This window comes from Protomyctophum parallelum (assembly GCF_964188405.1).
Source record: "Protomyctophum parallelum genome assembly, chromosome: 19".
Lineage (NCBI taxonomy): Eukaryota > Metazoa > Chordata > Actinopteri > Myctophiformes > Myctophidae > Protomyctophum > Protomyctophum parallelum.
Window position 1 is genome coordinate 9,780,827 of NC_139717.1, and position 13,085 is coordinate 9,793,911.

The window sequence follows — 13,085 nt, forward strand, 5'->3', positions numbered from 1 at the left end:
ATCTGGTCTCAGGTCTTAACCCATTCTGACCTGAGATCAGATTCTAAAAATGTCTATTACATCCTGACAGTTTCATTATTAACCCATTCTGACCTGAGATCAGATTCTAAAAGTGTCTTCGATTTTTCAAAAATAGCAGACCTACAAGCTCGTATCGCGCCACTCGGTGGCGCGATATGAGCTTGTAGATCTGCTATTTTTCAATAGCTAAAGCATAACATGATGCCAACACCAAAATGGGTGCCCGGTCAGAATGGGTTAATGGGTGGGGGGGGGGGGGGGGGGGGGTCCATACTCCATACCTCATCCAGTACAATCCAGTGTCCAGCCTTCAAGGCTGCCAGCAGAGGGCCGTCACGCCACGCAAACTCTCCTCCCTTCCCTCCCTCCACTGGCAGGTCCGTTCCAAACAGGTCAGTTACATCCTGCCATGGAGACAATGATGTCAGTTGGAGGGCTGTAACCGTTAATACAACTAAACATTTAAAAAAAAAATATATATATATATATATATATATAATAAAAGTATAATTTAGCATGGCATTATAGAATAAAATTGGGAAGGGTGCTGATCTACATGCTCACGGAACACATTGGGAAGCGATGTGTTTGGGAAGCGATTTTATTGCACTGTGCATAAAAAATGAATTCAATCAGATTTTCTGCATAATGGTGGTGTATTCTTTATACTATAACGTTTCCAAAACCTTTCATTTAATAATAATAAATAAATAAAAGATTCACGAAACATCACGTCGCTAAGTATCGCAACGTAACGAATCCCAAAACAGCCCTATTATGTGATTGACAGAAACACTCATACGATGACTAAAAACCAGACGTCATTACCGTTTGTTCCGAGAGGTTGATTCGGACCAGGTGGTTCCCAGAGGACTTGGCCAGCGCCGCCACCAGGCTGGTCTTGCCCACGCCAGGAGAGCCCTCCAGCAGGACGGGCCTCTGCAGCTTCAGCGCACGGAGCAGCCGCTGGGCGTTCACCGCCGTGGTGCCCGCCGCCATGGCGTAGTCGGACACGCGCCGACTCTCACTCGCAGCGGGCCCTAGGATCAGCAATTAACAGGTTCATTCAAACCGCTGGCACAGCGCCATTCTTAGGTTAACACCTTGAGGGCCCGGGCCTATTTTAATCCATTAATAAAATGTGCCCATCGTCAGCAGGCTTGCTGACGATGGATCAGTTTTCATAGCACTAATTTGACCGAGATTATCAATCTCCGTCTCGGGCACATGACCTTGCACTTGAACTTGATGGTGATTTACGTCATGGGCCCCGATGGTGTTAATTTGATCTGAGAGCCTGTTAAAGAGATCTCAGTAATTGATATATAATTAAGAAATGATATATATAATTTATTATAATACTTATAATCAGGGTTGGATCTGCTTTTGATGAGTCCCAGGCAGTCATACATTTCTTTATGGCCGTCTTGGTTGCATGTTTTATCCCTGCTTCTGATAAGACTGAATATATACTGTATGCGTGTCCTTTTGTAGACATGTAGACTGGCTTATATTGTTGAAATTGATATAATATCATATATAAATATGAAATGATACGACGAATATGCTGGATTGGATAATATGTCAATTTAATAATTTCATTGAAGAGATATATTAACCCTGGCGTCCCTATTCATTCATTTTGTAAATGAAAGGAGCTCAAATAGCATAATTATCTACAAGTACAAGTAGAAGGGCGTAAGTGGTAAAAAACAAATCCCACTCCGATTTACTTTTCTTTTTTTTACAAATCGAACCCTAGCCTGGCTCCAGCCCCTGAAGGGCTAGCCACTCCCGTTCTTCTGGCGACTCTACGGCAGCCTTACCGTTTTTGTTTATACTAGTAGCGCTCGTTGGCCGTGTTTGTTTGGTTAGCAACCAGATCATCTGCTTTGCGACCATTTTGATTGGTTGGTGCGAACCAATCACTGAAGACTGCCCAGTCTGAATAATGAAGAGTAACGAAATGAAAATTCAGAGTATCAGGCTAATCGAACCCTGTTTATATTCAGAAAGAACAATGCCAGAATCCAAACCTAAAGCTATGTAGAAGGGGTCAATGCCGAAGAAGTCGTCGCCCCACTGGGGCTCTCTGGGCATGCTGGTGTCGTAGACCCTCAGAGCGTCCAGCATGTCCTGGTCCAGCTTGGTCATCTTGCTGAGCCTCTGCTGCAGGAAACCCAGACAGAGCCTGCGAGCACGCAGGGCATTATCTGAACTGGACGCCGTCGTCCCTTTAACAGACACAAAGAGTCACATCACACAGTAGCCTAATGTCCTGGACTCCGTCGTCCATTTAACAGACACAAAGAGTCACATCACACAGTAGCCTAATGTCCTGGACTCCGTCGTCCATTTAACAGACACAAAGAGTCACATCACACAGTAGCCTAATGTCCTGGACTCCGTCGTCCATTTAACAGACACAAAGAGTCACATCACACAGTAGCCTAATGTCCCATCACTGGACACCGTAGTGCCTTTAACTCATTTGCCGCGAGATCGTCTTTTGACGTCTTTTTTAAGTTTCATAACGCTGTTCTGCACACATGTGTATCACTCCGGTTTCCGTTTGACGGAAGTAAACAGGAAAAACAAAACAGAAGTGAAAAGTCAGCGTGCTTATGATGTCAATGTGAACAGATTTTTCAGAATCCATTTATCTTGGATTATTTTTCCAGATTGCGTTTTTGATCAAAACGCAACCTGGATTTGCAGCTCATAACTAAAGCGTTGATCACGGTTACAAAATGTATGTTTTGGGTGAATTCAATAATATTCGCGGGACACGTTACATAGCCGATTTTACACTTCCGGTCTTCAGTTTTCGAGTGAACGGCTTTCAAAATAAGATGCTTATCGTTTCACATACATTGTGTGGCATTTCTAGAGTACGGATCCAGCCACTAGATGGCAGCGAATGTTAATAGAGACAAAGAGTCACATGACATAGTAGCCTACAGACCCATCACATCATAGCCTGTTGTCCAAGTACAATATTAAATTGAAAACATGCTTGTGTCACCCACATATTTAGGTATTCTGGGCATGGCATAAAAAGCTAACATTCTGCGAAAATCGCAGATCAGTCACAATGTGATCCGACGTGTTGCCTCGCGACACATTGTGAGTCTGTCCATCGGCTATTTTGTGCGCAATGATTTTGGTGCAGAGGGAATGAAAGGAGTGAGACAAGTAATATAGCACTGAGGGGTAAATAGGGTTTAAGTGGTCAGTTCCACACAACGGCACAGAACCACAGAGAGTGGCGTCTTAGCATGGCCGATGCTCACCTGCGCCGATGCCGTCGACGTAGACCAGACAGGCGGCGTGGATGAAGGCGGTGACCGTGTCCAACCGTAGGTCCCACTCCGCCTCGTCCTCGTCCTCCATGTTGCCCATGGTCATGAAGCCGTCCTCGTCGCGCTCGCACACAATGTTGAGGAAGTAGACCCAGGACAGGACGTCCCGCACGCTGAGGATGCAGCGGCGGCCGAAGTCCTGCCGCTGCAGCCAGTCGATGAAGTCCAGCATCAGCTCGGCGACGTCTCCGCCTGGTGTTGAGATAGAGCGGTATGAGTCAGTTAGTTGTATTCGGCCTGCGAAACCCTGGGTTACTGCGCACACATTTGTGTTTAAGGAGAACTCTTAACGCTATGGACTCGGAGCATGGCTAGAGACACATGTCAGTCCGTTACTTCTGGTTTCTGGGGTGGCAGTGTCTCAGGGGTAGAGTGGCCGGTAGAGCGGAGTTCGATCCTGGGCTCCCCCAGAGTTAGTGTCGAAGTGTCGTTGAGCAAGACTCTGAACACCAAATTGCTCCCAATGTGCAGGTTTCCTCCACCATCAGTGTATGAATGTGTGAATGGGTGAATGTAATGCACAATCTACGTAAAGTGATTTGGATAAAAGCGCTATATAAATGTACCATTTACTATTTGATACAACATACACAGCTGTCATCACATACCGTCCAGCGACAGTCCCGATCGGAGGTTGTGTTGGACGATCTGCACCAGGTCGCTGCGACTGTTGCTCTGAGGACACCAAATCTCTGTGAAACGGTTCCTCAGCGCAGGGGAGAGCTGTGCCACAACACACACACACACACACACACACGCATACGCACAAGAGTTATGAGCAGGCAGCATTATAGATCTGCCATTTTTGCTTCTTTTTGTATTATTTAGGGCTAAGTTGTTAATCAGATTAATGGTCGTAGTCGAACATAAAAAAGGAATAGATATGATAAAATAAATAATAAAAAGTGCTTCTTGGTTATGCGATAAATAAATAAAATAGTACAGTAAACGATAGAATACTCGCAAAGAAAATAAGTCGATAGTTGCAACCCTAGGTCACAATGGCCCGGGCTGGTGGCAATTCATAAAACTGTGAACTATGAAGACCAATTAGACAAAAAAGGCACTTTAAAAGGCCAGAGAAAAATCACTTCCCATCACTTCACCTTTCTCTGCTTCCGAAAACCCCCAAAAAAGGGAACATTATTCTTTACCTCCTTTTTACCAAAGTCCCCGCCAGGATTCATGGTGGCCACGAGGCGAAAGCCGCTCGCTGCGGTGATCAGTTCCACGTCGTCGTTGTCACCGCTGCCTTTCTCTGCCAGAACCAGAGACTTCTCTGTCTCCAGAACACTGAGAGAACACACACCACACAACACAGATTCAGGTCTGCTGTGTTTGCACTGTTATGTATGCGTTTATATAGAGGGTATGCTCATCATACACAGACGTTATGCAGGAAGGGAACGCCTACAGAGTGGGAAAAAACTACTTCTGATTAAACGACGTTAAACTCACTTTGCCACTCCATTTTGACACTTTATGCATGTGCATAACCTCTATACTGCTATGTTTGAATAGACAAAATATAAAATAATGGTTAAAGTGGTTCAAATCTAAAATGACACAGAGGCATTCCTGGTTTGAATGAATTAAACTCAGGCTTTAGGGTTAAATTTACATTCATAAAATGACCTACAGTAATACAAACGTGTATGTGTCACGTGTGTCCACCCACCTGTTCAGCCTCTCCAGCACAGAGTCATCTGCCAGGGAAATCTCATCCAGAAGGAAGACCCCTCCCTGCTTCATGGCCAGCACCAGGGGACCATCATGCCACTCAAACAGCCTGCCGTCCTCAGCATCTCTCTGCATCCATACAACACAAGTCAGGAACGGCCTCAGTTTGCACAACACGGCACTCATTGTGTACTTTTTTCGATTATGGCTCTCTACATTCGGTAACATCGGTGCTCAATTTCCCACCACAGCTCGCTAGTTTTCTGCTCTGCAGAGCATGGAATTGCATTCACAGATACAACATTTGAATTCACTGGACTAAATAAACTAAAGTGTAATGAAAACCCAAATATCATATTCTGGGCACCGCTGAGTGATGAGTCACTGGTTTCTACTTAGCCGTTCAACAAGACTAAAATGATCCCTGGATTACCACTGGAAAGATGAAAGCTTCTCCGTAAGAAAGTAAACTAAACTTCCCCCAAATTATTCTGAATTAAAATGCAGTAAAAGAGACATATGTTTTGTTTAATAACTTTCGATTAACTTCCATTACAAAATGTAAAATATTTTTCAAAGACTATAAAACATAACTCCTTGGCCAGAAGGCAGCTTGCACAAAACCGCCAATAGTGCAATACATGTGTGACGTCAGGTAGTACCTTGTGGGTGTGTCTGACCGGGTAGTACCTGGTGGGTGTGTCTGACAGGGTAGTACCTGGTGGGTGTGTCTGACCGGGTAGTATCTGGTTGGTGTGTCTGACCGGGTAGTACCTGGTTGGTGTGTCTGACCGGGTAGTATCTGGTGGGTGTGTCTGACCGGGTAGTATCTGGTGGGTGTGTCTGACCGGGTAGTACCTGGAGGGTGTGTCTGACCGGGTAGTACCTGGTGGGTGTGTCTGACCGGGTAGTACCTGGTTGGTGTGTCTGACCGGGTAGTACCTGGTGGGTGTGTCTGACCGGGTAGTATCTGGTTGGTGTGTCTGACCGGGTAGTATCTGGTTGGTGTGTCTGACCGGGTAGTACCTGGAGGGAGTGTCTGACCGGGTAGTATCTGGTTGGTGTGTCTGACCGGGTAGTACCTGGTGGGAGTGTCTGACCGGGTAGTATCTGGTTGGTGTGTCTGACCGGGAAGTATCTGGTTGGTGTGTCTGACCGGGTAGTACCTGGAGGGAGTGTCTGACCGGGTAGTACCTGGTGGGAGTGTCTGACCGGGTAGTACCTGGTGGGTGTGTCTGACTGGGAAGTATCTGGTTGGTGTGTCTGACCGGGAAGTATCTGGTTGGTGTGTCTGACCGGGTAGTACCTGGAGGGTGTGTCTGACCGGGTAGTACCTGGTGGGTGTGTCTGACCGGGTAGTACCAGGTGGGAGTGTCTGACCGGGTAGTACCTGGTTGGTGTGTCTGACCGGACGTAGTCCTCCCAGGAAGTCGGACGTCTCCATGTGAAGGTGACAGTTCAGAGAGAAGAACTTCTGTCCAGCCAGGGCAGCAAACAGCTGGCAGATGGTGGTCTTGCCACATCTGGCGAGCGAACAAAGAGAGGCTGAAAACTATGGATCCTAATGCATATCAAACTCGGAGGTCGTAGGCATTAAAAAGGTGTAGAATCACTGCTGTTGTTGTTCCTGAACCTTACCCGGTGTCTCCTACGAGCAGGACAGACTCTCCGAAGCGCAGCGCCCGTCCCACCATGACGGCCAGTCTCTTCATGCCCTCGGTCCACACCACGTGGCGGAACTCCTCGGGAACGCCAGCGATGCTGTCGATGAACGGACCTGGTACGCCACACGGTAAACCACCATCATGTCTCCCACCCACGCTCAACCAGTGGTGGAAAGTAACTAAGTACATTTGCTCAAGTACTATTTTGAGGTACTTTAATGGAGTATTTCCAATTTTCAGTACTTTTATTTCTACTCCACTACAGCTCAGAGGAAAATATTGTACTTTTACTCCACTATAATTATAAGAAATCTTTAGTTACTAGTTACTGTGTAGATTTGGATTATTATTACAAAACACACTAATCACTTCAGCCATATATTTCGGCCATTTGGAAATGGCAGATCTACAATCAGATCTTTTAATACATTTTGAACTTGTAAAATGGGACAGTTTGCATAATGAGTACTTCTACCTTTGGTACTTTAATTACGTTTAATTAATTACGTTGAATTATGTTGATATCAATACTTTTAGTCAAGTACATTTTGAATATCAGACATTTATTTGTAACAGATTACTTCTCCAATAGTCTTTCTTGATACTACAATTTACAATTTACAATTTAGGCATTTAGCAGACGCTCTTAATCCAGAGCGACTTACATTTAAGCAAGAACAAAAGCATGGGAATACATCACATAAAAGCATTTATCAATATCATGAAACATGCGTAAGCTAAGAAAGTAACAGTGGAATATCTATATAATGAAACTATACATACACTATACATATAAACTATACATATAAACTATACATATTTACTACTATGCTATACATATGTACTATGGCGTGCTATAACTATATACAATACAATTATAGTGCTGTCTACATAACATGCTATAAGTCTGTGTCAAATGCTATCTAAGCCAACAGAAATGCTATCTAAGGGGTTAGGGTAAGTGCTATGGGCCATGATGGAGTCTGAAAAGGTGGGTTTTCAGGCTACGGCGGAAGATTGGGAGTGATGCTGCAGTTCTGACTGCAATGGGAAGTGCATTCCACAGTTTTGGAGCCAGAAGGGAGAAGAGTTTGGGACGTGTGGAGCGTTGGCCCGGCGTTTTTAGTGAGGGTACTTCCAGTTTCCCTGCGTTGGCTGATCTGAGTGCGCGGGAGGGTTTGTAGGGTTCAATCATACTTGTAAGATATGGGGGAGCCATACCTTTGGTTGCTTTGAATGCCAGCATCAGAGTTTTGTATTCTGTGCGGGCAGCGACCGGGAGCCAGTGGAGGGAGCGGAGCAGGGGGGAGACATGTGAGAATTTTGGCTGGTTGAAGACCAAGCGAGCTGCTGCATTTTGGATCAGCTGGAGAGGCTTAAGTGCACATGCTGGTAGGCCAGTAAGGAGGGAGTTACAATAGTCGAGTTTTGACAAGACTGTTGTCTGGATTAGGAGCTGGGCTGATTCCTGGGTGAGGAACGGTCTAATACTATAACTGTGAGTAGGTTTTCCACCACTGCACTCAACAGCCTGCTTGACCCTTTATGTCACCAACTTTTACAATTCAGGCATTTAGCCAACGCTCTTCTCCAGAGCGACTTGAGTTGCCTTTGAGTTATACTGTACTTCGTTGCACGCTGGTGTCTAGAACCAGAAATAGCAGATCTACAAGCTCACAAAGCATTGCACTGCAAATCATTCTGGGATTTCACTGTATGACTCAGGAATTACAAGTGGGAAAAAGCTTGTGGATTTGCTGTTGTATTTTCACCATTTCTAAACATAAAACTTATTTTTCTTCCTGGAATCATTCATAAAAAATAAAAATAAATCTTCGGAAAATAAATAGTTTGCTTTAAAAATATAGGAAGCATGGAAAAACATATTAACTAGTTACCCATGCCATGAACATGGTTGCGTGAGCTCTAAAAGAGTCCTGACCCATGTTTCAATCAGTATGCTGCTACGGCATGCGATGAGTTGGCCTGCTAATGAAGCGTGTAAGCTGGGGTCAGCGTGTGGTCATTTAGCTAAGTGGAAACAGCTCTGCTCTGGTCAAAAGTTCACCAAATTATCAATTTCAATAAAGTCATCGATTTTGGGGCTGACTGAAACGTCTTTTTCTAGATGTATTAATAAATAGAGGGTATGAGCATGTATAAAGTGAGTGGCAAATCGAGTGGCAATGTCAGTGGCAAAGTGTGTTTAACTTTAACGATGTACAGTATGGGCTGTCAAGGCCAGAAAGTAGATCAGTAGGCGTTCCCGCATAACTCCCGGGTATGACGATGTCGCGCGCATAGCCTCTATAGAAAAAGTAATGGATAGAATACTCGGCACAGATGTACTCACTGAACTGGTCGGTAACCTGCGCCTGGGAGAAGAGGTTTTCGGGGTTGACCGTTCTCTTGAAGTGTTTCTCCAGGATGGACTGAATGGTCTTCACCTCCTCTGGTTTCCTCACACGCCCAGCCAGCAGCATGTAGCCTGATAGAAGCAACACAACAACAACAACTCTTTTTAGAGTGGAAACCGTATGTCCAAAACTGTGATGTTTCAGGAAATGGAAAAAAAGACCTGTGTTCAAGTGTAGTTATTATTTAGTCACAAGCTCTTGTTAATACTTGTCATTTGCGCGGCTCAAACGGCATTGCTTGAGCTGTTACTGTAGATCGTAATATGAAGGTACTGTATGAGATTTCCGCCCGACTAGCGTCTTTATTTTGGGCATGTCATAATAGGCGGACATTGGGTGAAAATAGTCGATCTACAAGCTCAGTCAATTAAGTATATAAAGCCGGATATAAACGAAAGACCCAAGTATTTGGTTATAGGTTATGGCTTTTCTTTTTTGACCAAATATCTAATTTTAAATACCTTGCCAGTTCTACGTTGAGTATACAGTATATTTGATAAGATTACATAAAGACCATGAAAAATATATGTATACACGTAACAATCAGTTTATTGTTTTAACAATAAATGAATGTATTGCATTAACATCATAATTTTAGATTAAAGATGCATAGATAGATGGATATCAAATTAGCTAAAAGGTCAAAAGGGGTAAAGCCCAAAACCTACTCCATACAAGTACACAAAAGCAAGTGGCCTGGTAAACATACTCAACGTGCGCTCTTGTCCGCTGGTGGAGGTAATAAACCACAACCAGGGTTCAGGAACAAAACAGAAGCACTCACCATCGTCAACTAGATGCTGTAGCCAGTCCCGAGAGGAGTCCGTCTGCTCTTCTAGCCTATAGCGGTCAGCCCAGCGGAACAGATCTCGGAGGGTGATGAAGCCATGCTTGCCAGCAAACACTGACGATCCCCTGCGCAGGGACTAGACGAAAGAACAAGTATCACACGGATGGATCTGGATGATGCAATAACTATTAAAATCATATACCTTGGCTTCCCTGCTATTTATGAATAACCTTGAATATATAGTTTTTCCTTTCTGTTTTTTCTACGTGATAATTTCGACATTTTATTACACAAATCATCTCTTATGTGGGTCCCTGGCACAAAATCTTTCAGATGGGGGTTTGTGGCCAAATACAGTACTACATCCGTATACTACAATATCATTAGGGACATTATTTTTGAGAACCATTGCAATAAACAACCACAGTGGTTCATGGCCACCACTCTCCAGTCACCCACCTGGAGGTCCAACATGACCTTGACCAGCTTGGTGCAGTAAGAAGGGGGCAGACTGCATCTCTGGTGCAGAATGGTCTCCAGTTCTGCACTGGGCAGCTCGTCAAAGTGCAGCTCCACAAAGCGATTCCTGAAAGCCCTGGAGAGCACCTGGAACAGCCATGGAAGGACAGTCAATCAGGTGGGAGCGAGTGAGATGGTCTATTTATGCCTTGCGTGACTATGTGTATGAGTTGTGAGCATTCGTACTTTCTGTGACTTTCCATGTTGCCAAAAGCATTGCCAAAAAATGTAAAGAAGTTAAGTGGAGGTAGTGAAAATAAAATAAAATCCAGAAGTATGCCACTGTGAAGGTATTCTGTGACAATTAGTTTGACTTTTTTTTTTACATCACTTTTGTCATTGCCATGCATCGATCAACACCTGTCCTGCAAACGAAAGCATGAATTGATCTTCAAAGAGTGTGAGCGAGAGAGAAAAGAGACAAAGAAAGCAAAAGCGAACATTAAAGAGAGATGGATGCAGGGAAGCGTAAAGAATAACGATGGCCACCAGAGTATGACCAGAGTTTCTTACAACCTCTCCTCGTGCCGAGCGACCTTCCGTACCTTTCTGCCTCCGTAGAGGCCCGGGGGATTCTGGGTGGCGAACAGCATGAACCTGGGATGAGCCTTGATCACTTCCTGCGTCTCGGCCACAAACAGCTCTCTGTTGTCGTCCAGAAGTCTGTTGAGAGCCTCTAGCACGTCGGTGGGAGCCAGGTTCAACTCGTCCAGCACGATCCAGTAGCCTTTCCTCATGGCATCAATCAATACACCTGTGGGTGGGTGGGGTGGGTGTATTAGATTGAGGCATTACCTAAACATTAGAGCCATCAGGATTGCAAATTTAAGTTGACGATTAATTGTCACAAATAATTGCGATTAACAATTATTTTTATTTGTTTGGTATAGAGCATTTGGAACATATGAATGAACAATTTTAAGTTCCGTTTGGTATTTTTCTACATAATCACAAAATGCAAAGGGCAGATATGACAAATAACTTAAGTAATTACTGAAAAAATGGAAATAGCTGACAAAGTGACATGTTGTAAGCTTGTAGGAAAATGTTTGAAACATTTTTCAACATGGAAACAATTATGACGGCTATGCAAAATAATTGCTTTTATCTAAAATAATTGTGATTAGGCGATTACGTAATAATTGTGACAGGCCTACTAAATATGAGGTCGGCCTTTTGATTCCCATCATAAAGGTCAGCGGTTCACCCCCCCCAGTCTGTGTGACGAAGTGTCTCTGAGCAAAACATAATAATAAAATAATAAAAATACAAAATATACATCACTCATACCCTCTTGGAAGATCAGCTTGCCCTTGTCGTCCGACGAGTAGCAGCCGATGTACTCCTGGATGTCGGTGTGCTCGTGGTTGTTGATCCTCACACACTGGTTCCCTGTGGCAGCAGCCAGCCACCGGATCAGGCTGGTCTTCCCCACCGACGTCTCTCCCTGCAGCAGCACCGGATGGCTCCTGAGAACACAGCACAGACCAGCAAAGAGGGACATTTAGGAGCCATATTTTAGTCAATGCCTTACCCCTTATGCCTAAACTTCTTTGCCTTTTTTACTATTGTGAAAATACATTTTGAATACTGTTCAAATAGCTCACAAGCTCACAACGTGTCGATGTAGATCGGGTAGTTGAACAATTTTAAGTGTTTTTCAAAGTTTAGGGATAAGGGGTAAGGGACTGACGAAACCGCCTATTTGCAGTGCACAAGCATACAGTTACAGTTGACTGTTTGTAGGTCATTTTGCAGTGTTTCATTCTGAAAGGAATGTTTCATTGCACAATAATCAAACTGTTGATCAATGATCATCATCAAATACTTTGCTTATATTGTGTGTATATATACTCTGTACATATACTTACTCACACATGGCAGAATGGTAAGTATATAAATATAACACGAATAAAAAAAACAGGTATTTTAAAAGTCACAATTCAAAACATGATTGCTCCTTATTTCAATATTCCAAAAAAGTATTATTCAACATTTATTTTCAATAAACATCAATAATTTTGCAGACAAATGTCTTTACCTCCATGCTAGCAATCATTTAGTAGAAATAGGCATTTTAAAAAGCATTTGGAAATCAGACTTATGAATAACATTTGTGGTTTTTCTGATGAGTCTGTGTGCCTGCATGTGTGTGTGTACGTGTGCGCGTGTACACTGCACGTGTAATGAGTGGACAGATAATTATTGAGTTGATTTGGTACGGACCAGTGACCCATGTAACAAGGGCACTGTCTACAACTTTTCCATGACAACCACAGCCGTACATAATGCACAAATAATATGACAGCACATTGCTCAAGGGGCAGAGTGTGCAGAGACTGCAGACTGTTATTTTTTCTAAATTGTAATAGCTAATGTGTAGCAAGACTTTATCAACCCTATACATAATAACTATACTACCTTATTTGGACTGTACTCATCTACCAAATATGTGCTCCAGTTATGCATGATTGTTTACCCTTCAAAGTTTCCATAAAAATAGTTTTGTACAAATTATGTCATTACAATAGCAACACAATGTAAATTGAAATAATATGACATTATGTTGACGCTCTCTTGGTTATGCAATATTTATTTATGGAGTACACAGCATTACTATCGTGTACTTTCA

General features: G+C 43.6%; 1 protein-coding gene across 1 annotated transcript in view; it reads right to left on the reverse strand.

Moving 5' to 3' along the window:
* The window catches only part of mdn1 (midasin AAA ATPase 1), an 89,258-nt gene that overhangs the window by 53,482 nt on the left and 22,691 nt on the right, over positions 1–13,085 (reverse strand). The window contains exons 24-37 of the mRNA XM_083790687.1: positions 11,744–11,922; positions 10,999–11,207; positions 10,394–10,540; positions 9,929–10,070; positions 9,081–9,215; positions 6,702–6,840; positions 6,454–6,586; positions 5,062–5,192; positions 4,538–4,676; positions 3,992–4,106; positions 3,315–3,575; positions 2,058–2,255; positions 850–1,061; positions 303–425 (exon numbers count right to left, since the gene is read on the reverse strand). Of these exons, the coding sequence (XP_083646813.1) occupies positions 303–425; positions 850–1,061; positions 2,058–2,255; positions 3,315–3,575; positions 3,992–4,106; positions 4,538–4,676; positions 5,062–5,192; positions 6,454–6,586; positions 6,702–6,840; positions 9,081–9,215; positions 9,929–10,070; positions 10,394–10,540; positions 10,999–11,207; positions 11,744–11,922 (2,263 nt within the window). The remainder of the gene's footprint in view (positions 1–302; positions 426–849; positions 1,062–2,057; positions 2,256–3,314; positions 3,576–3,991; positions 4,107–4,537; positions 4,677–5,061; positions 5,193–6,453; positions 6,587–6,701; positions 6,841–9,080; positions 9,216–9,928; positions 10,071–10,393; positions 10,541–10,998; positions 11,208–11,743; positions 11,923–13,085) is intronic.